The sequence below is a fragment of the Anoplophora glabripennis genome, unplaced genomic scaffold (genome assembly GCF_000390285.2).
Source record: "Anoplophora glabripennis isolate ALB-LARVAE unplaced genomic scaffold, Agla_2.0 scaffold112, whole genome shotgun sequence".
In the NCBI taxonomy this organism is placed as follows: domain Eukaryota; kingdom Metazoa; phylum Arthropoda; class Insecta; order Coleoptera; family Cerambycidae; genus Anoplophora; species Anoplophora glabripennis.
The window spans coordinates 961,780-985,405 of record NW_019416609.1 but is presented as its reverse complement, the minus strand read 5'-3'; the positions used below and the strand labels follow the sequence as shown (position 1 = coordinate 985,405).

General features: G+C 36.3%; 6 protein-coding genes across 7 annotated transcripts in view; 2 read left to right on the top strand and 4 right to left on the bottom strand.

Moving 5' to 3' along the window:
• LOC108904526 overlaps positions 1-13,414 on the top strand; it is a 61,765-nt gene extending 48,351 nt beyond the window's left edge. Inside the window, exons 3-17 of one of the 2 annotated variants that reach the window (XM_018707121.2) lie at positions 4,453-4,991; positions 5,048-5,448; positions 5,497-5,968; positions 6,029-6,358; positions 6,412-6,849; positions 6,911-7,109; positions 7,168-7,600; positions 7,656-7,961; positions 8,015-8,259; positions 8,319-8,625; positions 8,836-9,012; positions 9,138-9,314; positions 12,137-12,304; positions 12,363-12,606; positions 12,677-13,414. In XM_018707121.2, coding sequence (XP_018562637.1) covers positions 4,453-4,991; positions 5,048-5,448; positions 5,497-5,968; positions 6,029-6,358; positions 6,412-6,849; positions 6,911-7,109; positions 7,168-7,600; positions 7,656-7,961; positions 8,015-8,259; positions 8,319-8,625; positions 8,836-9,012; positions 9,138-9,314; positions 12,137-12,304; positions 12,363-12,606; positions 12,677-12,996 — 4,756 coding nt within the window. In that variant the 3' untranslated portion in view covers positions 12,997-13,414. The remainder of the gene's footprint in view (positions 1-4,452; positions 4,992-5,047; positions 5,449-5,496; positions 5,969-6,028; positions 6,359-6,411; positions 6,850-6,910; positions 7,110-7,167; positions 7,601-7,655; positions 7,962-8,014; positions 8,260-8,318; positions 8,626-8,835; positions 9,013-9,137; positions 9,315-12,136; positions 12,305-12,362; positions 12,607-12,676) is intronic. The other variant, XM_018707120.2, reaches the window with a different exon arrangement.
• A 2,561-nt stretch (positions 13,415-15,975) lies between these two features.
• LOC108904527 (histone H4 transcription factor-like) lies at positions 15,976-20,159 on the bottom strand. Its single transcript, XM_018707123.2, has 8 exons — positions 19,904-20,159; positions 18,349-18,490; positions 17,891-18,217; positions 17,684-17,836; positions 17,426-17,624; positions 16,828-16,963; positions 16,647-16,765; positions 15,976-16,588 (listed from the first exon to the last, which is right to left on the bottom strand). The coding sequence occupies exons 1-8, from the start codon at positions 20,075-20,077 to the stop codon at positions 16,111-16,113; spliced, it is 1,728 nt and encodes a 575-aa protein (XP_018562639.1). The 5' UTR covers positions 20,078-20,159; the 3' UTR covers positions 15,976-16,110.
• LOC108904528 (dysbindin) lies at positions 18,857-19,833 on the top strand. Its single transcript, XM_018707124.1, has one exon. It carries the CDS (start codon positions 18,943-18,945, stop codon positions 19,654-19,656), a length of 714 nt encoding a protein of 237 aa, XP_018562640.1. The 5' UTR covers positions 18,857-18,942; the 3' UTR covers positions 19,657-19,833.
• Positions 20,101-20,924, bottom strand: LOC108904529 (mitotic spindle assembly checkpoint protein MAD2B). The gene is made up of 4 exons (XM_018707125.1): positions 20,872-20,924; positions 20,533-20,818; positions 20,308-20,473; positions 20,101-20,243 (listed from the first exon to the last, which is right to left on the bottom strand). The coding sequence occupies exons 1-4, from the start codon at positions 20,894-20,896 to the stop codon at positions 20,115-20,117; spliced, it is 606 nt and encodes a 201-aa protein (XP_018562641.1). The 5' UTR covers positions 20,897-20,924; the 3' UTR covers positions 20,101-20,114.
• A 352-nt stretch (positions 20,925-21,276) lies between these two features.
• LOC108904530 (protein lethal(2)essential for life) lies at positions 21,277-22,135 on the bottom strand. Its single transcript, XM_018707126.2, has one exon. The coding sequence runs from the start codon at positions 21,970-21,972 to the stop codon at positions 21,427-21,429; it is 546 nt and encodes a 181-aa protein (XP_018562642.1). The 5' UTR covers positions 21,973-22,135; the 3' UTR covers positions 21,277-21,426.
• A 504-nt stretch (positions 22,136-22,639) lies between these two features.
• Positions 22,640-23,334, bottom strand: LOC108904531. The gene is made up of 3 exons (XM_018707127.1): positions 23,058-23,334; positions 22,836-22,924; positions 22,640-22,780 (listed from the first exon to the last, which is right to left on the bottom strand). The coding sequence occupies exons 1-3, from the start codon at positions 23,246-23,248 to the stop codon at positions 22,653-22,655; spliced, it is 408 nt and encodes a 135-aa protein (XP_018562643.1). The 5' UTR covers positions 23,249-23,334; the 3' UTR covers positions 22,640-22,652.
• Positions 23,335-23,626: the final 292 nt, after the last annotated feature.

The window sequence follows — 23,626 nt, the reverse complement described above, 5'->3', positions numbered from 1 at the left end:
ATTTCGGACTGAAATTTTTACCACTTATTAAGGGTGTAAAAAGCCTCAAAAATCCTGAATTACAAGTGTCTGCGATGAAAATTGCATTAATTGTTAGCTATTGAAAAAAACGGCAATTTTCGACCATTTTTGAGCTCTCGTGCATAAACAAATTATCGGAATTTAATCGGACTTTTCTCATTTTATAGGCTTATTTAATACCTAACTTTTTTTCGCTATAAATAATAGTTTTTTTACGTGAGTCAAAAAACCACTTTTCCATAACTTCGACCACTGTTAAAACAAAGTTTCCCAACTAGCCTCGAGTTGATTTTTTGATATTTTATTTATAACAGACTTCCGAACAATATTCCGCAGAGAAACTTCTAATAGTATTTTTTTCCCGAAACAGGCTTTTTCATGTCTATAATGACTGGGCTAAACTTCCAGAGTTAGCAGGGTTGTGGAACTACTGCGGAAGCAATGTTCTGCGGATGTATTAGGTTCAGGCAGTTTAAAAAAAATGGCTATTTTGCTAAATACATTTTTTCCAATCGATTGCACTGTGTATTTATTGACATTTAATGAAAAATGATATAAAACGTCAAAGTACGCAAATGACAAGCAAAGGTGTCGAGATTGTGAAAAACTACAAAATCGTGTTATAAGTTTAGGGGTCATATTTTTAGGGTCATTCATTTTCACATATGTTAGGCGATAAATTTGGTTCCAATTTTTGTTGTCTGCAAAGAACCTGTCTTCTTTGGTCTAATTCTTCACATTCACACAGGGTATAGTAGGCTGTTTCTGTTGTTTTATCACAGAGCTCATTTTTTATCTGATCCTGATCCTGATTCTTGCCCGAGGACAAGAATTCTACATCTTCTTTCTTGATTGTTGTTTAACGAACATTTTATTCTCTTTCTAGTTTTACATTTAATTTTCGTTTATAATCAACACCACTAACTTTGTTTAAATCTTTCGTTTGACAACTCGATTTTATTACCTCTATTTTCTCTTGTTTCGTACCTACCCTTTGGTTCTTGGAACACATTTTTGACTCGAATGTCGCGTCATCAAATTCTTTTACATTTTATCCACAAAACTGACCACATTCCAATGTCACATCACCATACAAGACGCCGAAAAAATATCGCAACGCTGACCTACAACGCCAACTCTGACGTTACGTGTTTAAATCGCAATCCAACGAGTTACGCAATTACGGAAACACAACATATCTAGCAGTAATAACTACCCATTAGCACCAATTGCCCCAGAACACGCAAAACCGAACAGAACGTGCCAAAAACGATCGTTCACGCTTTCCCGATGAAATTCCTGAAAATCTCGAGGCAGGCCTTGACAAAACAAAGTACACCTTAGAAGAGTAATTGTGGAAACAAAAGAACGCGGTACAGGGGCGTACAGGGTGGATTAAAATGAACCTGATGGTATAAGAAAGAACATACACTTAATCTGTTCCACCCTGTCTTCTGACTGCAATTATTCGAACAATGAAACAAACCCGCCCATTACTGAATAAAATCTGTTTATAATTACTATAATAACGTCCGCATCAACAATCTATTCGGTCAGTTTTTGTCCTTTGCAGTCTCCCACACTTGTATTGTCTTCGTTGTGAATGTTTTTCTTTCTGTCGAAATTTACGACTCTGATCTAGCCATCCTGCCATGCGTAACGGTTGATTTGTTTCTTTCGCGAGTTGATGAACTCTGAAAAACAAACGATGAACTGGTAGGATTCCATAGCCGACTGTTTGTTTTCGAGGTGGGCTCGCCGAAAGATGTTATTGATGGGTTCGTGTAATGCATCTATTAGTTACGGAATGGGCTCTCCTCGAATCGGAGTCAATGGCTTATTTTTCATAACGCTATTTAATAAACGATTAAGGAACTCGAACGAACAACGGAATTATGGGTATGACTCGTGAGTTGCATGTATAATTTCGAGCTTGTAGTAATAATTGTAAGCTTTCTTTGTCAGAAAGAAATATGTCAGGAAGTATTTGTTTTGAAGCGAGTCTAAATGTTTATTGTTGCTATTTAAAGGACCAGTTGAATCATCAGGTGTTATTCCAGTTTATATAAATAAGTTTCGATACAAATTTACAGTAAATCTGAATTCTTTGCACACCCCAAGGTCTCGTTCTTAGGCCACTTTCCGTTTTAATTCATATTTATCTAATTGACACTAGACTACTTCACTTTTAATCAAGAAATATTATAATTGTAGAATTTTTATTAAAAATAAAACCAGTTTCCGAGTACATATGGATAATTTAACTAAGAGTAAAGCATTTGTCCTTCACTAATGGAAGTATCGCTCTCTTCGTACTTTATGGCCTACCTCGTTATTGTAAGATTGACAATTAATTTTTTTTAGACTGTTTTAATAGCGGGAATGGGCATTTGCTAGGTGTTAAAGAAAATAATGATGATTGTTATGCTAGACAGCTCAGTCCATTGAATTTAATTATCTTTGTTACAACAGTCTTTACTGTAGGCTGTATGATTTACAGTGAAAGTGAAAAATAAACAAGGCCATGTCATTATTATTTACTATAAAATATGGGCCCAATTTTTTACAAAACGTTTAATCGTATAGTATGATGCTAACTAGTTACTGAGACACTTCCAGAAAGAAGAAATTCAGAATGAAGACCATGTCAATCTTTATATTTAAATGCAGTTCCAATGGTACTCCATCAGGAACACCAGGCTTGACCCCTATTAATTTTTCTTTTCAACAAGTGAAACAAACGGTTATTCTCAGCCTACTTTATAACGTATCAAATTTTACTATACTAGAACAGTTAAATGTTTAATTTTACAGCCAACCACGATTAATTAATGCTGTAAGTCGTTCAAAAGTGAATGGCTATGTTACTTAAGTCAGTATTGTGCGACATTCCATTCTTGAACGGTACTAATATAGCTCTACGAATTTCACAACCGACTTCATTTTAGATTACACATTGAATAACTTCTATAGACAGCATTTCTGCAGAATATGTACACATTCACCGCAAACGCAACAGTCCTACTGGGTTACGACGAACAAGACAAACAATTGCTCAAAATCGGAAGCAAAACCAATATTTGTTGGAAAAATATTAATATTTGTAGTCGCTAGTATCAGGGCGCCTCAAAGTTCTATATTAGACCCTTTTATATTTCCGTTTTCATTAACGATTTCTGTTTCACCCGGTTTATTTCAATTTGTGTCAAAATTTAAAATATCGAATGTTTACACCTTCTTTGTTCGAAATTTAATCTAAACGAGCTTCGAATATGTTAAACCAAAACAAACCGCATCAATACCAAACTTAATAGTCCGAAAATTATCGAGCCCATCCTGATGAAACCATTACCATCCTATTATCTCCTTAACAGGGGTATCGGTATTTTAATACCTCCCAAACGAAATTCGGCGTCAAAATAACTCCACAATCGAACCTTAATTTATAAACGATTAAATAGTGAGCGATCCGACAGTGCAGCACAACAAAAGCTCGAGATAACTGACCAGAATTCGGGAATGTCTCATTAAGAGCGAAATGCCAAGGATAACTATATCCGTGGCGCTACGCGGATACAAGAACGTACGGTCTTAAGAGGGTTCGGCTCCGGCCTGCCCTTCTGAGTCATGCAGAGCCAGTCGATTGTCTCTTGTTAACGAAATGTCACCGCTGCCTTGTTTTTAGTTAACCGTTCTGTTAAGAGCTGGGCTGGACTAATTTTTTCAACTCCCACGACGTGTTTAATGACATGCAAATAGAACAATTTGAAATTCAATACATAATTCTAAAACAGTATTTGGTCTAGAAATTACTTATAAACAAGTACCGTTGTTTCGATTAGTTTTTGCCTCCAAAATTTTGAGCGACAAGTTTGCAAAGTGGTAAAAAAGACACTTCCTTTATTTAACGCCTTTAACGTCTTTTTTAAGAACATTAGAAACATTATAAGATTCTTTTCAAATACGCCAAGGCCAGAATCTCTTAAGATTATACAATTCTATCCTAAGTACAGCTAGACTGCGCTATTTCTGTTCACCGCACCAGCACTTTGCGCGAAAGTTTCCGTTCACTGATTTTTTTTACTGTAAAACTGGATCTACGAACGGCCTTGCGTTCATAATCCTGTAATCAAGTTTTTACACCCGCCCGGTTTTAAGAAGGTTGTAAATATCACAATAAAGGAACATGATATATTCTCACTCTAATTTATCATAACAAGTCCCGCATAATTCGTTCCAGAATTCGTTCAGAATCATAATTTAAGTCAATTACCAAATATTTGTCGTATCTTCTCAAATATAGGTAACTTTGACAAATATTTGGCAAGTGAACACATGCTTTTGAATTTAACGACATGCACCATTCACGCGATATGGCATATGTACGAACGCGAACTTACAATATCAAACTAAATTTATTTTTCGTTTCAGTACAAGAACCGTCCAAGAAACAAAAGGATGGGACGTCTTCAGGGATCCTCCCATCAAGGAGGAATCTGGTTCTATGGCGAACCAAAAGTGTCTGGAGATCACCGTGAAAATCCTAAAGGTGGTAGCCTATCTAGTAACCTTCATAATAGTCCTAGCGAGCGGGGTGATATCGAAAGGAACCCTCTTGTTCATGACCTCACAAATCAGGCCCGACAGGGTCATCCAATACTGTAATAAGGAATTAGGTAGAGATAAGCAATTCGTAGTTAAATTACCAACGCCCGAAAGGGTGGCGTGGATGTGGTGCATCTTCATCGCGTTCTCAGTACCACAACTGGGGGCCTTGTTCAGATCGACGAGGATGTGCTTCTTCAAATCGTCGAAGAAACCGCCGTTTTCGCATTTCCTTACCATATTCCTGACGGAAACGGGTCACACGATAGGCTTGGCCCTTCTAATGTTTCACATCCTGCCTGATATAGACGTAGTCAAGGGGGCTATGCTTACCAACTGTCTTTGTTTTGTACCTGGAGTGTTAGGTATGAGGCGAAACTAGACCGCTTGTGGAACGCTTACTACAAAAATGTTTTTGCAGGTTTACTTTCGAGAAACAACAAAGAATCGCAACGATTCATCAAGGTGATCATCGATCTCGTAGCCATATCAGCCCAAGCAACTGGTTTTATAGTTTGGCCGATCATAGAAGGGAGAGCAGATCTGTGGATCATACCCATAGCCATTTTTCTAGTCTCGCTGGGTTGGTGGGAAAATTACATCTCCAAACACTCGCCTTTACCTTTTATCAAGAAATTAGGGAAGATCAAAGAAACCTTTGACCAAACTAGGTACTTCACATACATGTTCATATCCACATGGAAGATCCTGTGCTTCTTGTTGACCATGCTGTTCATAATCCTGGCCAGGGAAGGAGAACTAGGATTTGTTTTCACAGAGTTCTCAGAAGGTTTCAATGCTCATCCCATCACTATACTTGAGGTAAATTGAGAAATTTTGTAGACTCCAAAAATAACCGTTTTATTTCAGATCAAACCAGTTCTTGGCGGAACATCCCTTCCAGACATTTCCGAGATTATCCCAACTGGCGACGACACCGTGGTACCGTCCAGTGACATAACCCCGATTTACGTCTTATTGATCAACATTGCCGGTTCATATTTCGCTTACATCTTCGGAAAATTCGCGTGTAAAATCATGATTCAGGGATTCTCCTATGCCTTTCCAGTAAATCTAACAATTCCAGTCACAATATCCATGCTTATAGCAGCATGCGGTTTGAGAAATGGAGACCCTTGCTTCTTCCATGATACTATCCCGGATTACCTCTTCTTTGAAACACCCGCGGCTGTGTTCCTGAACGACTTTATTTCACACCAGCACGCCTGGATTTGGTTGTTATGGTTGCTGAGTCAAACCTGGATCACTATCCACATATGGACACCAAAATGCGAGCGTCTGGCGCGAACGGAGAAGTTGCAAGTCACGCCCATGTACGAAGGTAATTGTTATGGTGCACATTAATCTAAATGTTATAGTAATAGAATGTATTTGTACTTAGGTCTGCTAATTGACCAAAGTATGGGGATGAACAGACGAAGAGATGACGAAGCGGATGTGAAACCAGAAGACTTGGATGAAATCCAGAAAGAAAAGGCTGATGAATATTATGAAACCATCTCCAATCATACCGATGGATCTTCTCCGAAAACAGTTAAAAATTCAGACCACATAACAAGAATCTACAGCTGTGCCACTATGTGGCACGAAAACAAAGAAGAAATGATAGAGTTCTTGAAATCTATTCTCAGACTTGATGAAGATCAATCGGCCAGAAGGGTAGCTCAGAAATATTTGAGAGTTGTAGATCCAGATTACTACGAATTCGAAAGTAAGTAACGACATATTTACTGTAGCATCCCTTAACACTTACTACTATTCCAGCTCATATTTTCTTCGATGATGCCTTTGAAATATCGGACCACAATGACGATGACACTCAAGTGAATCGATTCGTCAAGCTTCTTGTAGCGACCATCGACGAAGCCGCTTCCGACGTCCATCAAACACACATCCGAGTTCGTCCACCGAAGAAAATACCAACTCCTTACGGGGGGCGACTCATTTGGTCTCTACCTGGTAAAACCAAGATGATCGCGCATCTTAAAGATAAAATGAAGATCAGGCACAGAAAGCGATGGTCCCAAGTCATGTACATGTACTACCTGTTGGGTCACAGGCTCATGGAACTGCCAATATCTGTTGATAGAAAAGCTACCATCGCCGAGAATACCTATTTATTGACTTTGGATGGAGACATCGATTTCCAGCCTTCAGCTGTGCTACTGCTTATCGATTTGATGAAAAAGAACAAAAATCTAGGTAACAATGGTTTATATATACGTCAACATTACCAATATTAATGTTCCTTTTGTTTGATTAGGAGCTGCTTGTGGACGTATCCATCCAGTTGGATCTGGCCCTATGGTGTGGTACCAACTCTTCGAGTACGCTATTGGGCATTGGCTGCAAAAAGCTACAGAGCACGTCATCGGTTGTGTACTTTGTAGTCCAGGGTGCTTCTCTCTCTTTAGAGGAAAGGCTCTTATGGATGATAATGTCATGAAAAAGTATACCACATGGTAAAGTTTTATAGCCATAGGTCATGTTTCATGTTAATAAGACCCAATCTTCTTTCAGTTCTGCCGAAGCGAGACACTACGTGCAATACGATCAGGGAGAAGATCGTTGGTTATGTACGCTTCTCCTACAAAGAGGTTACCGTGTCGAATACTCAGCCGCTTCCGATGCCTACACCCACGCCCCCGAAGGTTTCAACGAGTTCTTCAACCAACGTCGTCGATGGGTACCATCCACCATCGCTAACATTATGGATCTGCTCATGGACTCCAGACGAACTATCGATATTAACGACAACATATCTATGCCTTACATCGGCTACCAAATCCTTCTTATGGGTGGTACCATCCTTGGACCTGGTACTATATTTCTTATGTTGGTGGGTGCCTTCGTGGCGGCTTTCCAGATCGACAATTGGACCAGTTTCTACTACAACATCTACCCCATTCTCTTCTTCATGCTTGTCTGCTTCACTTGTAAATCTAACATACAGGTACTACTCCAATAAAAAATTATAACTTGTAACTAACACACACTTCTATTTTCAGCTGTTAGCCGCACAAATATTATCCACTGGTTACGCGCTTATTATGATGGCCGTAATTGTTGGTACGGCGTTGCAGTTGCGCGAGGACGGCGTGGGATCACCGTCAGCCATTTTCTTGATAGCCATGACGGGTTCCTTCTTCATAGCAGCCTGTTTGCATCCCCAAGAGTTTTGGTGTATCGTTCCTGGTATCATCTACTTGTTGTCCATACCTTCTATGTACCTTTTGTTGATTCTCTACTCCATCATCAACCTTAACAACGTTTCTTGGGGAACTCGAGAAGTTGCAGTCAAAAAGACCAAAAAGGTAAGACATGTTCGTTTGTACGTTTAGTTTTCTAAACCATATGGTCATTTTAGGAACTTGAAGAAGACAAGAAAGCAGCTGAGTTAGCGCAAAAGCAAAAGAAACAAAAATCCCTGCTAGGATTCTTACAAGCTGGAGGTACCAATGACGATGACGAGGGAAGTATTGAAATCTCCCTTGCTGGATTGTTTAGATGTATGCTTTGTACACATCAAAAATCTGGGGATGAAAAAGCGCAACTTATGCACATAGCTGATTCTTTGGACAGCCTTTCCAAACGTTTAGACCACATTGAAAAGTAATTTTTGATCACCAAATATGACCTCATGGAATAACAATTATTTTTTTCTTATTCAGAGTCATCGATCCAGTAGGACACACTTCTAGAAGAAGGAGCATGTCTGCTTCTTCCCGTCAAGGCGATCCTCATTTGAAGCCCGTCACCGAAGAAGAGGAAGAAGGAGAATCTTCGGTCGAGTCGGACTCTGAGACTGCTTCTACTCTTCCCAAAAACAAGAGGGACGACCTGATCAATCCGTACTGGATTGAAGACCCAGATGTTGGAAAAGGAGAGGTGGAATATCTAAGCAGCAATGAGATGCAGTTCTGGAAGGACCTTTTGGAGAAATATCTATTTCCTCTCGATGAAAACAAGGAGGAGAAGGTAACACTTTTAAAATAGTTGAAGTTTGCAGTATTTTCCAATTTAGAATATTCCTTTCGCGATTTTTCAAACATTGCTCGTAATAAATAAAAATTTGCTTATTAATTCGAGATAATGAACAGCAGAACAAACATTTCAGTAGTAGTTATATTAGTTATTATTGCTTTTTATGAGAATTACCCCATACCCATAATATGTGCAAAATTATAGGCCCGTATAGCATCAGATTTGAAGGAACTCCGAGACCAATCAGTGTTTGCTTTCTTTATGATGAACGCCCTGTTCGTGCTAATAGTATTTTTGCTGACCTTGAAAAAGGACTATCTTCACATCAAATGGCCGTTCGGCGTTAGAACCAATATAACTTACGACGAGAGCACACAAGAGGTAACTACACGGGGTGCGCACGATATTTTGTGGGTTTTCGTTCTCGGTTCTTACAGATACCCGCAGGGATCGTGCCGCTCCCCCCCTTTACTGCATAGCTAATGTGATTTTTTAACTTTTTACAGGACAGAATAGCGAAAGATTTGATCGAACTGAGAAATAAGTCAGTTTTTGCTTTCTTCATGTTCAATGCCCTTTTCGTGTTAGTCGTGTTTCTTCTGCAACTTAATAAGGATCAAATCCATGTTAAGTGGCCTCTCGGAGTGCGAACTAATATTACTTATATTGAGGAGACGGCCGAGGTATTTAAAGGTCTTTTTTGAATGTGTCTTCTGCTCTGGATTTTGGATACTAATGAGTCTCTTGACTTACTTCTTGTAATGTATGTTGTAAAAGCCCACAAATTGTGGTCCATCGACAAATCGGCAGTCAATACATTTACTTTTTTACCAAGACAACTCTTTTTGAATCACTGCTTCCAATTTTTAGACAACAAGTACGAGAAAATATCAAAATCAAACAATAAACATTTACGACTAAACGATTGTACAAGAAAACAGAACTTTACAGACAAATAGTGACCACATTAATATATTTGAATGGTACACGTCGAATTATATCATCCGAAAATGGACCACAATTCCTTGGTAGCATGTACAACACTAATTTACATTACTTGAGTGTGAACACGACTTTGTGATTAATACACTTCTCTTCTGCAAGGTTTTTTGTCTCACATAACACTATATGTGTTCATTAAATACACTGAAACACTACTAAGGTAATGCTTCACGCAGACACCGCCCCCACACACCTCCAATTGACTAAAACTGGGATTTAGTTGATTAAAATTTACAGCACGTTGTACATTGTCACTTGTGTGAAGGAAATAATCATTAACACACCTTCTGTTACATTTAATAATGCATTTGTATCCGTTTGCACCGAAAGTATACTAAGAAAATCCAATAAGGTAATTCTTACAATTGTAACCTGAGGGGTTATTTCTTTAATTATCTTCTTAGAAATGTTGTATGTTCAGAGAATGAAATTCAGACACTTACCATCTATTGCTTACGTAGAATGTAATCCAGTGACTGGCTATACAAGGTGACACTGAAGTTGAAAGAAACAAAAAGAAACACCAAAACTTTCCAGGAATGGGTTTAATAACAATAAAAACAAAACAAACAAACAAAATAACGACACAACGGGCTCGAACAACATTATTAATTAATTTATTTACACGCGACAGCATACCGAGATTCAGGGAATGCACGATCCATAGCAAAATTTGGAATGACTCTATCCATTACTAAATTAACCCGAGACTCTAAAACTAAGTCGACTGTTCAATGTGGAACCTAAGGAAGAACTGACTTTTTTCGTAGATCTCTCCTGAATTCGACACTTCGCTTCGACACGCCCATTTCTTGGGTTCAGAAGTTTCTGTTTTTATGTTATTGGTGGGCTCCTGAATATCGGGACGCTTTGGTATAACTATACTATGTTAATAATTACCTAATTGACTGGACTTACAATATAAATAATTCTGTGACTAACTGAACTCGCAGGTAACCCTAGCCTTCCTTTAGTGACTCCGTGTAGCAATACGGGTCGGATTAGTCAATCTTATTTAATCTATTCTTATTGCTTCGAAAATCCGCCTAAAAACCAGCTATTTGATCTATTATTATTTTTCTAACAACATCTAACAACTTAATCTTGGAATTCCAACGTTCTTTGGAATGCATTTCGCGCGTTATTTGAAATATCGATTTTTCTCTTTATACCAGTTGCTCAACACATGGCCCCGACAGTCTAAGTGAACTTCAAAAAGTTGTGTTCAAAAATATTGTTACATTTCATGAAACCTTCTCCGAAGGACGGTCTTGTGGCGACGCTAAACCTACTTGAAAACCCATAACTTTTCGATAAATTAATGTTGACTGAAATACTTTATTATTTTATTTTTTTTTAGCGTATTGCACCGGATAATCATAAACTGTATTTACTGATCTTGTGTAAACATTAAATTTTTAAATTTTTAAAATATGTCATTTGTTTCAATTGCATTTTTCCTTTAAATTAAAAGTACAAACTATAAGCTTCATAAATGATTACAAGCCTCGTGACCAGTTACTTTGGAACAGTAATTTTATTTTCTTCACGATGGCAATTAGATTTAGGTAAAATTAAAGCAGTAAGATCAAGATTACGTTAAAACATAACATTCTGTTTCACCAGTTATGATTGGTGCAATTTTTTGAGATTTTGTTTAACCAATCAGTGATCGCATCATTTCGAGAGTGAACGTGGTAGTTTGTCATTGTTCACTGTAAATGAATCAATATGGATGACGCTAAGACTTAGGCATTTTTAGTTGACAGTACCAGCCGTGCAAAGCTGGGTTGCCTAAGCTCTTAAGAATGACTTGTTAAGCAACACTTATCAACTTCGGTGCAAACGGGCATTATAACATCAAGTCAGCTATCATTAACGGTGTGTTACTTTATTAAATGTAACAAACTGTAACAGTCATCGCCCTCATACCCATATACCATTTCTCCATGTCACCCGTCACGAAACCAAGAACTATAAATTTAAAATAAATAATATTCCATCCAGTATTTTTCCCTGGTCTTCAAAGAGAAAAAAAAAAACGTTGTAATCATTTCACCACTAAAATCATAATCATCAAACCATCATTAACAAAAACATAAAAACATTCTTTGGAATGCAAAACTTTTTTTGAGAACTACTGTCGACTTCTGGATTCTTACAAAAACGGTTTAAATTGTCCTCTTCCTGTTGTCCTCTGTTGTTAACAGTTTGATCCTCTACCTTCTTTTGTGAATAATCTTAACAAAAATGTGTTTCTAAACTATGTGCACAAATCACTGGACCGTCTGTCGAAATCTTTAGATGTACAGATGGCGCCACCAAGTGATTTCTGTATATACTGCATGTATCTATAGTGTACAAACAAGTTTTCTCAAAAGAAACTGTAGTGTAAAAATTATGTAAGAATTATGTATAAAAGTAAGGAAATTGTAAATATTTTTGGGAAAACTCCATAAACTGATTTTCACTGTTGCATTTTGAAAGCTTGGTGTGTTTTTAGGTGCACATCACCAAAGAATACTTGCAACTGGAACCGATCGGTTTGGTCTTTGTATTCTTCTTCGCCCTTATCTTGGTTATACAGTTCACCGCCATGTTGTTCCATCGTTTTGGTACCATAGCCCACATCTTGGCATCTACAGAGCTCAACTGGTCTTGCACCAAGAAGGTAAAGTCTCACACAATCCAACTCAAACCATTATAATGACTACCGTGACCACTTACAGAAGGAAGAAATGTCCCCTAACGCTCTACTGGACAAGCAAGCCATAGAAATCGTCAAGCAACTGCAAAAACTGCAAGGAATCGACGGCGACTACGACAACGACTCAGGCTCAGGTCCCGACCGCATCGGCAGGAGGAAAACTATCCAGAACTTAGAAAAGGCGGCGCAGAAGAAGAGGCAAATAGGAACTTTGGACGTAGCGTTCAAGAAACGATTCGCCAAACTCAACGCTAACCCAGAAGGAGGTAAAAAAATAAATAACAGACATTTTATTAATTCATTCAAACCGAAACTAACCATGACTTCCATGCTTAGGTACTCCACTGCTGAGCAGGCGAATGACCATGCGACGGGAAACGATGAAAGCTCTAGAAGTGAGAGTGAACTCGGTCATGGCAGAACGAAGGAAGTCAAACATGCAAACCCTAGGCGCGAAGAACGAATTCGGGAACAATAACGTAGCTCAGAGAAACCACAGGAACAGTGTAGCGAGCAGTATACCCGCCAAGGAGGTGTTTGAGAACGGACACGTGAACCAGGCCTTTGAGGAAGAGACGACTTACGGGAGCAGGAACTCCTTGCCGATGCACCCGAGGGCTAACGTGACGTGGAAAGGGACCAATAGTAGGATGTAAAGGTTCAGAGTTTGGACTGTTAAATTATTTTTCTAGGGCTGAAGCAATTTTTATACCACTTTTTTAGTTTCAAATTTATTATCGTTGATACAAAGCTTCCCTGTGGCACGAGTTACTAAAAACGTTACTAAAAACTAAGTGTCAAACTTAACTATAGGAAATTACTTTTTTTTGAAGACTAGTTTGTGATATTGTATCGTTTTTTTTTCGCTGTGAGCTATCGACTCGAATTTTAAATTTAGCGCTTATTCAAAAATTTATAGCTAAATAAATTTTAAATTTTGGTTGAGACAACGACGATACTCTTTGAATACTCATTTTAATTGTTCGCTACTCCCAACTGCCTTTTTTTTAGTCATAATTATTGTAAATATTTTTTCCTAGATTTCCTTTAGATTTTTTTTTTTTTGTATTTTACCTCTAAATATTATAAGACTAAATAATATAAGCTCAACCTTTTTATACGATAAAGACAATTTTTGTACTTTTTTTTAGCGGTAAGATTATATTTATATTTTGCATTTAAGTTTGTGATATAAAAATAAAACATTTGTACATATGCGTTGGTTTAATTTTATAAAATAGTAAAAACTAAAACTTTTTATTTCTCTGACAAAACAATCCAAATTCAAACATTCCCTTTTAATTTTCACTAATTTTACCAATCCCAATACCTCTAAAAATATAAAAGTTACCTGTAACGTGACAAAAAATAATGATCACACTGTATACGGGATATAACTTTGATTGGGGGTCATACTTATATGGAGACTATATTTGACCTTCAGAAACACGTCATAAGTTTGTCAATAGTTATTTTTGTATTTTTGTAGTTAGAACGCCAAATGGTCCTTTTGCGTTCAAGAATGGAAGTTATTTTACCGAGCTTAGCGAGACAAACTATCCATTTCAGAACGCAAAAGTATTTCGCAATCCAGATGCAAACAATATTTTTTTCGAAAAGTGCAAATAAAATTGTGTTATAGGTATACAACAATTTAATTTATGTATGAAATTGTTTGAACCGTGTTTGAATCAAGACGGTTTAGATGCGGTGACTATCATAACGATAGCAACCTAATAAACAATAAAAATTAGTTGTTTGAAAAAGTAGTGTCAGATTTATATATTGCAATTCAAATTCTGAGGGTGTTTAATTCAAAATGAGCTCAGAAAGTGAAGACGAGCATTTACCAGGAGAAGTATTGGAAGCTGCACAAAGTGCTGTTTCACAATTAATCCCCAAAAAATCGTTGAGACAGTACGAGATTGTCTAAAACGAATTCAAGGGGTGGTGTAGTTCGAAGAAAATTCAAAAAGTGTACGAAGCGGTATTACTGGCATATTTCGAATATAAAATTAATAAAATTAAACCTTCGACTTTATGGTCGGTATGTGCCATGTTAAAAACTACACTGAATGCTAAAAAAATGTAAATATCTGAAAATTTCCAAAACTAATACTATATTTGAAAAGAAAATCAGTTAGACACCGTCCGAGAAAGTTCAGAATTCTAACGAAAGAAGAAATTGAGAGATTTTTACAAGAAGCACCTGATAATAGATTTAACTAATTTTGAACAACTTTTCAAGTCATTTTAATAATTAATTGGTGTTTGTGGAGCTTTGAGAAGAGATGAGCTACTAAAAATAACAATCGATGATATAAAAGACAAAAATTCAATTATTATTATTATAAGAATTCCCGATTCCAAATATCATACACAGAGACGTTCAAGTCCAGACCAAATGAAGACATACTGCAAATTCTGTGCTTTACGTCTGGCAGTTACTACAAGTCGAAGATTTTTTGTGTAGTATGTCAGGGAAAAAGGTTGGCGTCAACAGAGTAAGGAACGCGCCAAAACAAATAGCAACTTATCTCAATTTTCCTCATCCGAAACTTATACAGGGCAGAGCTTAGATGTTCTTCCGCCACTCTGTTAGCCGAAGCAGGGGCCAATATTACCACCATTAAACGACATGGAGGGTTGCCTTCTAGTACGGTAATGGAGACATATAGAAGATTCTGTACAAAATAAAATTTCAATTGCAAATAATGCAAGGTGCGCAGTAACCTTAAACAATTATTATTGTTTTTTTGTTCGTCTAACACCTTGTCATATCACATCAGGTGGATTGATTATGTCGTTCACCTAAATCTGATCAATATCAAAGGTCACTAAGATTATAACAAATATTTCTATTTAAAACTAGGAAATATTTCAAATCCATCAGATTAGCATTAAAATGTCACAAAGCCATACAAAAGTAATCAAAGTTATTTTCCATGGCAGTTTCACTCTCTGGTACCTTGTAGGTTTCACACAGTTGGATTAAAAAGGTATATCAGGGAACAGTGACAAGTGCTCATGTACAACAGAGATCGGGAGCTGCCCAGTAATGGCGTAGACGAGAGTCTAAAAAACGAATTATAACTCGATTACTTATTTCATTAAAAAAAATATATATGGCAACACCTACTATTATGTTTAAAAACCTGTAGGACTGTATACATATAGTATATCAAGTATTTATCAAGTGTGACTTTTATTTCTGTGTGAAGTCTCTCTTGATCCCTGGACATACCATCTCTTCACTGTAGTTGCCTGAGCAGTGGTGTTTCCAAACTATAAACAGAAACGGGCGCCCGAAGTAACCGCTGCCACTCAGGCGTCATATTGACCGATGCACTTTACCGCCGTCGAAAGAACGAACAAAATAATACTGTCACAGTAGAACATGATTTTCTTTTACAGAAATTTAAACTTGAGCATTCTTCATGCAAGAAATGTGCTCCTTTGATTTGTACTAGATTTTAATGTTGCTTAAAGTGATTTTAAATAAAATATGAAACAAAATTACCATGTTGCAGAAAATATGAGATTATTATTGGCTTGCTAGTTCTACATTTTGCTTTTTTTTTGTGAACTTAATACATTTACAAAAATAATACGATATTTACACTTACAGTTTTAAACTTAAAAAAATACCAAACTCAACAAGAAAATTTACAGAAATAAGTGAATAAAGTAAAAAAAAAGTAAAATATATTACTCACTTTTAGATGGTCTTATTTCGACACATCGTTCAAAATCGCTTTTTCGGAAAAGCATCATACTCCATCTGTTTTTGTCGCCGATGAGGTCCGAGTCTTCCTCCTCGGCGCTTTTCGCTTCCTCCTCCGTTTCTTGCCTTTCCCGCGTTTTGTTCCAGCGCCTTCTTGATTTTCTTCTGCCCCCGCACTGATTCTGACGATCTGTTGTGAATTACGAACAACCGTCGTCACAATTTCCCCCGACTCGACTACCTCGGATCGAACGATGTTCCCGTCCTCGTCCACGTCGTTTATAGTTATGAGAATGTTCTTCTTCTCTTCATCTTCAGTCATTTTAAAGGACTGCTCGCCGTCCTCAAACACCGAGAGAATGTAATTCGATTTCCCATCGTTGTCGTACTTTAGACTGTAATTCACACTATTGGCTTTATTGCTGAATTGCAACGACTCGCTTTTTATCATCTCCTGGGTCACCTCCAGGCTCTCGTAACGTACCGTTTGCAAGCGGTAGATGCCGTCTTGGTCCTTAAGATAACTGGAAGATAATTAAGTTTATCGACTGATTTTCAGCCGAAAGCAAACAATTCTCTTACCGGAATCTGGAATGTCCAGACGGCCAGTGATAGTTGTGAACCTTCATCAAGTGTTTTGTCAGGTAACCCCCCCGTCGGAATTTCTGCTTGCAGCAGTGGCACTCGTATACGGGGCGGACCTAAAAATAAGGAACACGTCAAGGTTCCCCCAAATAAACTGTAAAATTATTGCAAGACTCACTTTTTCGTGCACTTTAACATAATGATTGCTCAGACTCAATTTGGTTCGACATTCAAAATCGCACAATTCACATTTCATTATTTTCTCTCCATTGTGAGACCTCAGATGGGTCATCAAATTATGTCTTGCTACAAATCTAAAAAAAAAAAGAAATAATTTTGTTCGAACGGCACATTATTTATTACAAATTTAATGCCATTTTTAAACGAGGTTTTCCAAATTCACCTCGACCACACAAATGACTGCTACAAATTCAGTAGTCAAGAAATCCGATCGACATGAATTTAAAAAAAAAAAAGTTGTACTGCAATGGGAAAAACTAGAAAATATGGTGGCAAGTAAATGTTCGGACAAAAAAGTTTATTATTTAGTAATTCGTAATGTCTCCTTTAGACTTTAAAACAACGCGAACTCTCTTTGGCTGCGCATCGACTAAAGACCTATAAAACTCTAAAAGAGACAAGAGAGGGGTTTTTCGGAAGTGTCGCCACCCAGTTGTCTAACTATAAATATACCATGCTGACCAGGAACGGCACGGCACGCCCATAAACAAGATAATGCGTCACAAATGAGATTCACAAGAAAAATTTTTGCTTACGTTTTTGGGCATGATGTGCACTTATACGGTTTCTCCTTAATATGCTTGAATCGGATGTGTTTAGCTAGTATGGAAGGTTTCGGACACGTCATGTCGCACATCGTGCATTTATAATGGTTTATATGACAGCGCATATGTTCTCTAAGCAACCGCTCGCTAGGGAACAGCTTTAAACATTGCGAACATTGATAACTTTGCACTAAAAATACACTAAAATAAAAACAATCTCGGAATGCGTCACACTAAAGAGTTACTTACGATCAGTTGCCAGTTGCCTCTTTCTGTGATCGCCCAACTTGGTTTTGTTTGAAAAACTAGTGCAACAAGTGGGACAGGCGATAATTTTTTCCTTGGTATGCGTACGGACGTGTTCGCACAATTTGTATTTTGTAGAGAATTTCGTATTACAACCTATACAACAAATTAAAATCAACCAATGCTTTTAGAATCACAACAACTTTTTACCTTCCCAACAACACATTATGATTTCATTCAACGATTCATTCGACACACGAGGGTTGTTCTGAACATGTACTTCCATGTGTGAAAAAAAGTCATATATTGTACAATAATTAACCGAACAATATTCCCATCTACATGTATAACCTTCGAGCGACACAGGTATCTTGTAGTTTTCTTCCAAATTGCAAGTCGGCCAATCGTTTCTGTCCAAAACATTTTGACCGATGTTTTTTAACTTGGTCAAATAACCATGGTATGATACATGTTGTGATAGGAAATAACAACATGAAAAAGTGGCCTCACAACTGCCCCAAAGACATTCAAAATTTTCTAAAAGAAAAATTGCACTTATTTAAATCACTCGCATCACCTTTACTAAATAGTTACTGGGAAATAGAATAGCAAATAAAGCATTTTTATAAAGAGAAAACTTAAAAAGATAAATCAAATAATTTCCATACCTGACTTTAATGAAGCATGTTCCATTAAATGTGCATTAAATTTGTCCCAAGAGTAAAAAATTTCATCACAAGAACTCCATTCACAACTTAAGTTCAATATTTCTTTTGTCAAAGGTATCAAAACATTTTTTTTACATTTTACCTAAAATTTATTTCTTAAAATATATCCAAAAATGTCAGTTCTAACCTAAATTAACAGTATTTAGTACGTACAACGTCAATATATTATTTTCCAATTTTTTTTCATAAACTAGAAAAATAGAAGAAAAGTTTAAAAATACTACGACAGTGACGTCACGTTAATGCGCCTACAGACACAGTATCCAATAACGAACAACACAAGACATTATTTTGTAAGGTTACTGATCACGATAACAAAAACAACAACCTACTGAGTGCATCACGGTTTGACACATTGTGTATTTGATCTACTGCTATAACTACATTTATGCGATGAAAATTCGCGTTACTGCAAACCGCAAACCCCCCCCCTGAACGAGAACGTCAAACGTCAGCTATTTCAAGACTGATGATAGATTAAAATAGTTCATTTTAATATCTTTTTTAACAAAAAACCTTCTCGATGTGGTACAAATGTTGTCCAGTTTGAAAGAAAAGATTTTAAACGTCAAACAAAATGTTCCACTATTCAATACTGAAGGCAAGGAAATTAAAGAAAAAGAGGCCATAAACCTGTATGCGGGCGCCGATATTTTACAGCATTTTCAGAACCAGTGGGAGGAATTGCATCAAATTAATGAAGATAACGCCAAAAAGGCCGAGATTGTGGCACAAGATATCACTAAAATAACATCTAACATTACTTGTAGCAAGGAAAACTTGTCTTTAATTACACATATACTCTCCAACTCAAACCTACCAGGAAACATTGGGAACTGCTTAGAAAACATCAAAAGTTTGTATACACTATCAGATAAAATAGAAAGCGGATTGATTGACCTAGAAAATTTAATAGACGAAATAGAATTTGAGAAGCTAAAAGTGCAACATCAGTTCCACCTCCAACAATATGAGTTGAGGAAAGAAGAATCATTGGAGAGTTTTAAGAATACTTTGGAAGAAAACCATACAAGGAAAGTGGCCGAATATGAGGCGAAGAAGAAAAGTGTGATGGAAGAAAGGCAAAAAGCCTTCCAGGATGCTTTCAAAAGTGACCTAGAGGTATACAAAAGTCTGGGAACTTTACCAGAAATTAACCAAAGGAAACAAAACGGTGCGTTACTAGAAGAAATCCAGATCGATTATGATCCAAGTGAACTGGACCAATTCTTTAATGAAAATTCATGAAGGTTGTTTCGTAAACGATTTGGTCTAAACAACAGCCTTGTATTTTGCTAAATATATACTGTTACTGTACTGTACTATACTTAAATACTGTTGAGGTATTGTTAAATAATTTATAGTTTATTTTTTTATTTATGACTATATTGTATATGTAAAGTTTTCAATAAATCATGAATCAAACATATTTTCTTTGATAGATCAAACTACTAAGTACTTGAAAAAGAAATTTATACTATTAGAAATGACTTACAGGTTCTTCCTTTTCGTCGTCAATAACCAATTCGGATTCGGACGGAGAAGAATCTTCTAAATCGAGCCGATTCGGTCGAAACTTATTTTTCTTAGGATCCTTTTGTCTCTCACTAACATGCTCAAAAACTGCTAAACGACTTTTTCTTTTAAGTCCCCCCTCTGCATTCTCCATCTTTATCTTACTGATATTAAATAACTAATTAAAAAAATTACTCGGTTTCTTTTTCTACATACACCTGGACTGTCAAAAATGACGTTTTTACCGAGTGTATTGGAACAATGTCTGGAGAACTAACATAATTTCCATTTTCTTCACTTAATTCAATCCAGGGAAAGTTCTTTAAAAATGTGATTTTAATATATCCTACAACGGTTTTGTTATTGAAAGATTAATATACTCACTTCAAATGCAGGATTCTGATTGAACTCTAAGCTAGAATATGCAGTAGTCTCTATCCTAACACTAAACGTAGCATTATCTGATAAGTCCTCCAAATAGTTTTGTGAAGAATGCAATTTTAACATAAAATCTCTTAACGACTGTTCTAAATCTACCAAAAAAGGATCACTGAAACAAAAGCAAATAGTGTTTATGTGTCAGAAATACAAATACTAATGTAAACAAACCTCTCTACAAAATTTGTCAATTCTAACACTTCGAAAACATATTTTTCAAAAATTACATCGTCATGAAAACATACAAACAGCCTTTTCAATTTGTTGTTTTTGGCGTGAAAGGCGACAGCTCTTAAACACTGATTGATGTATTCATTCAGATCTGGATGAACCGACTGATAAACGACAACCCCATACTTCTTTTTGGGTACAAAAATTGTCTCTGGATACAGTTTCCTTATATACAAGACATTGTGCAGTATAACCTCAAAAAATTCGCACAGAATGTCAGCAACATCTAGAATATCTCAGTTTTAAGTAGCACTTGGAAGTTTTTAAGGAAAATCTTACTTATTTTAACAGAAGCCAAAGACATTTGATTGTCAACAGGTGGTCAAATAATTAAGTTATTAACAACTATTTTGAGTTTTTTTTTTCTCAATATTTAAAACATTGGAGGCAATATTCCTTACAACTTACGTAGTTCTTACACACTGTAGGCTTAATTAACAATTTAGAAAATTTGCCTGGTATTAGGCGTTCAAATTATGGAGGGTAGAGGTAAAAACTTTATTTTTTTAAACTGTTCTAGGTGATATGGTGAATGTTGCCAAGAATCTAAGAACCAATCGTCGCAACCCACGTTTTTGAGCCTATGAACTTATGTATTTTGCCTAGGAGAAATTAGAAGTAAGTTCTGTACTTAAAATATATACTAAAATTTTTTAGTTTTATTTTGCTCCATTTATTAAAAACAAAAAAAACCGTCGTTTTATTTAATTCATACAAGAACAGATAACAATAATTAATAATTAAAAAAACTAAGTGCTACATCAGACTTAACAAAATTGGTACAAAAGTATTAATAACTGGTACAATATGAACGGCAATAAAAAAATACAAAATTTATTTTTTGTCCCCATCACTCTTCTGCTCAACTGGTTTAGCTGGCTCTCCAGTTTGACATATTGGAATGGTTTTGTGTTCAATCTGCTTATCATCTACTCTGGGGGCACTTATGGTGAGCACACCATCCGAAGACAGCTTCGATTCCACTCTAGCCATGTCACAGTTCTTGGGCAGAACATACTTTCTCACGAAATGTCTATAAATTTGACCATGTTCGTCCGGTCTCTCTTCATGCTTACCCTCGATAGTGATGGTATTCTCCCCGGTAACTTTAACAGTTATTTCTTCGGGTTTGAACTGCTGTACATCCAAATTAGCTTGAAATTTGTCTTTATCATAAGTTACAGCCGATCCTGAATCTCGTTCGGAGGCTGATGATTTCCAGTTCCGGAAGTAACCAGCAGGACAACGAATTAATAAGCTGGGGACATTCATAGGTTGGATTAAATCGGTCGGGTCCAGCACGAGCCCGAAATGTTGATCCAAAAGCCTCGACGGCCGGAACAAGCAAGGATCGTCAAGGAAATATGGTAAGAGCGACATTTTCTGTAAATTTCTTTCACTTGCAACTCCGAAAACACTAAAATATTCGATTTCGCTTCGATTTATTTCTCGATTTGGCACTTTATTTGTTTCACTTGTTTGAACTGGGGAGAATCGCGCCTAAGCCTTCTTTTATACTTGATTGGATGATTCTGGAACTTTCGAGTACGCGATCTGCCATTAGATGGCGATGGAAGTAGAACAATCCAGAAAACATATGTTCATCCGATACTAAACATGTGCCTAGACAGATCAATAGTGATTTAATCTATGAAGTTGGATGTTGTCATTTAATTTATCAGATTTTTAACGGTACTAACTTGTAATGAATATCAGAAAAAATTACGCACTCTACTATTACATTCACAAAAACAAAAATTTATTGAAATAAAATTTCGCTTTCATGGCTCTTTATTATCAACAGAACGGTAAGTGATAACCATCAAAGTTTTATTCTTTTTACTGCTATTTTTTTCTAGAACAAATGGAGCCTTTTTAGTTATTTTTAACAAAGGAATTCCAAAGAATAATTTTGCACCTACATTTTAAATAAGTTTATCTTAAAGGTATTAGATAATTGTAGAGAATGACAATGACATAAAACTGCACTTATGTAGGTAGGTATTTTGAGGGTAGACGTTTTTTTAATAAAAAAATAATAAAAACGTTCTCTTATAATTTCAATTTATTGTTTGAGAATATAATTTATGTGCATAATAGAATATTAATTTATACTGAAGAACGAGAACTTCTATGATGCTTATAAGACTCAAGCCCATAACTAAAGACATCAGACCTCCGTAAGCACCTAAAAAACTGCATCACTCAGAAATATGCTTGTAATGATAAATTTTATTTCTTACTTATAACTTCAAACCAAGTAAAAGTCATATCGATCTTGTAGAGGCTACCAAAGCCATTAATAAAGAATATGTTTATCTTAGATATGTTCCTAGAAATATTTTTATACATTAGGTATATAATGTAAACATAACTAATGCCAAATATTCGCAATAAAGACGCAAAGAAAGGGTGTAGCTATAGCGGGCATCCCATATAAATAAAAAAAATAATAATAGTCTGACCTATTTGATTCCCCCAGAGGGAAGCTGTTGGTGTACATCTTGTAATAAACGCTGTCACACGTTGGTAAACAGTCACAGTTCAGTGAATCATGTCTTTCTAATTCTAAATTATCATCGTCTTCACCGTTGGGAAAATATCTAGTCCATTTTTCTACAAAAACAGTTTTCAGGAAGTAACTATATATATACATGTATAAATAATCTTGAACAAGTATTTGAAAATGTAGTCCAATTTTCAACAAAAGGTTTTATTATTAGTATAACTTTTTTAACAACAAAATTGGTTTGTGTCATTAGATAAAAGATTGAAAATAACAATGAAGAAATTTGAAATCAAATAGTTTCCTTGAAAATGTATTTATATTTTGCCAAATTCGGCAAAGACCAATAAAAGAGGAAGAAGAAGAATTCCAGTAGATCTAAAATCTGAATCGGTGATTTTCAGTTCCTAGCGGGCAGCCGACCAGAGCACACGTGTTTTGTGAAAGTGTAGTGCAAGGAGCAAATTCTACCTGCCTTTATTAAGGCTACCTGGAAAGAATCCCTTTCTTTCCTTTTAATCACCGACC

Excerpts from the sequence above, each read along its gene's own strand:
- LOC108904528 (XM_018707124.1), top strand. The coding sequence starts at position 18,943 with ATGTTGTCCAGTTTGAAAGAAAAGATTTTAAACGTCAAACAAAATGTT.
- LOC108904527 (XM_018707123.2), bottom strand. The coding sequence starts at position 20,077 with ATGGAGAATGCAGAGGGGGGACTTAAAAGAAAAAGTCGTTTAGCAGTT. Across the intron at positions 18,218-18,348 it reads ACATGCTTCATTAAAGTCAG|AAAATTTTGAATGTCTTTGG; the intron begins GTATGGAAATTA and ends TTTTTCTTTTAG. Across the intron at positions 16,589-16,646 it reads TCTGGACATTCCAGATTCCG|TTATCTTAAGGACCAAGACG; the intron begins GTAAGAGAATTG and ends ATTATCTTCCAG.
- LOC108904531 (XM_018707127.1), bottom strand. The coding sequence starts at position 23,248 with ATGTATATATATAGTTACTTCCTGAAAACTGTTTTTGTAGAAAAATGG. Across the intron at positions 22,925-23,057 it reads CCTCTGGGGGAATCAAATAG|GAACATATCTAAGATAAACA; the intron begins GTCAGACTATTA and ends AAATATTTCTAG. Across the intron at positions 22,781-22,835 it reads TACTTGGTTTGAAGTTATAA|GTGCTTACGGAGGTCTGATG; the intron begins GTAAGAAATAAA and ends GCAGTTTTTTAG.
- LOC108904530 (XM_018707126.2), bottom strand. The coding sequence starts at position 21,972 with ATGTCGCTCTTACCATATTTCCTTGACGATCCTTGCTTGTTCCGGCCG.
- LOC108904529 (XM_018707125.1), bottom strand. The coding sequence starts at position 20,896 with ATGTCTTTGGCTTCTGTTAAAATAA. Across the intron at positions 20,474-20,532 it reads TTGACAAATTTTGTAGAGAG|TGATCCTTTTTTGGTAGATT; the intron begins GTTTGTTTACAT and ends CTTTTGTTTCAG. Across the intron at positions 20,244-20,307 it reads ATCAGAATCCTGCATTTGAA|AACTTTCCCTGGATTGAATT; the intron begins GTGAGTATATTA and ends ACATTTTTAAAG.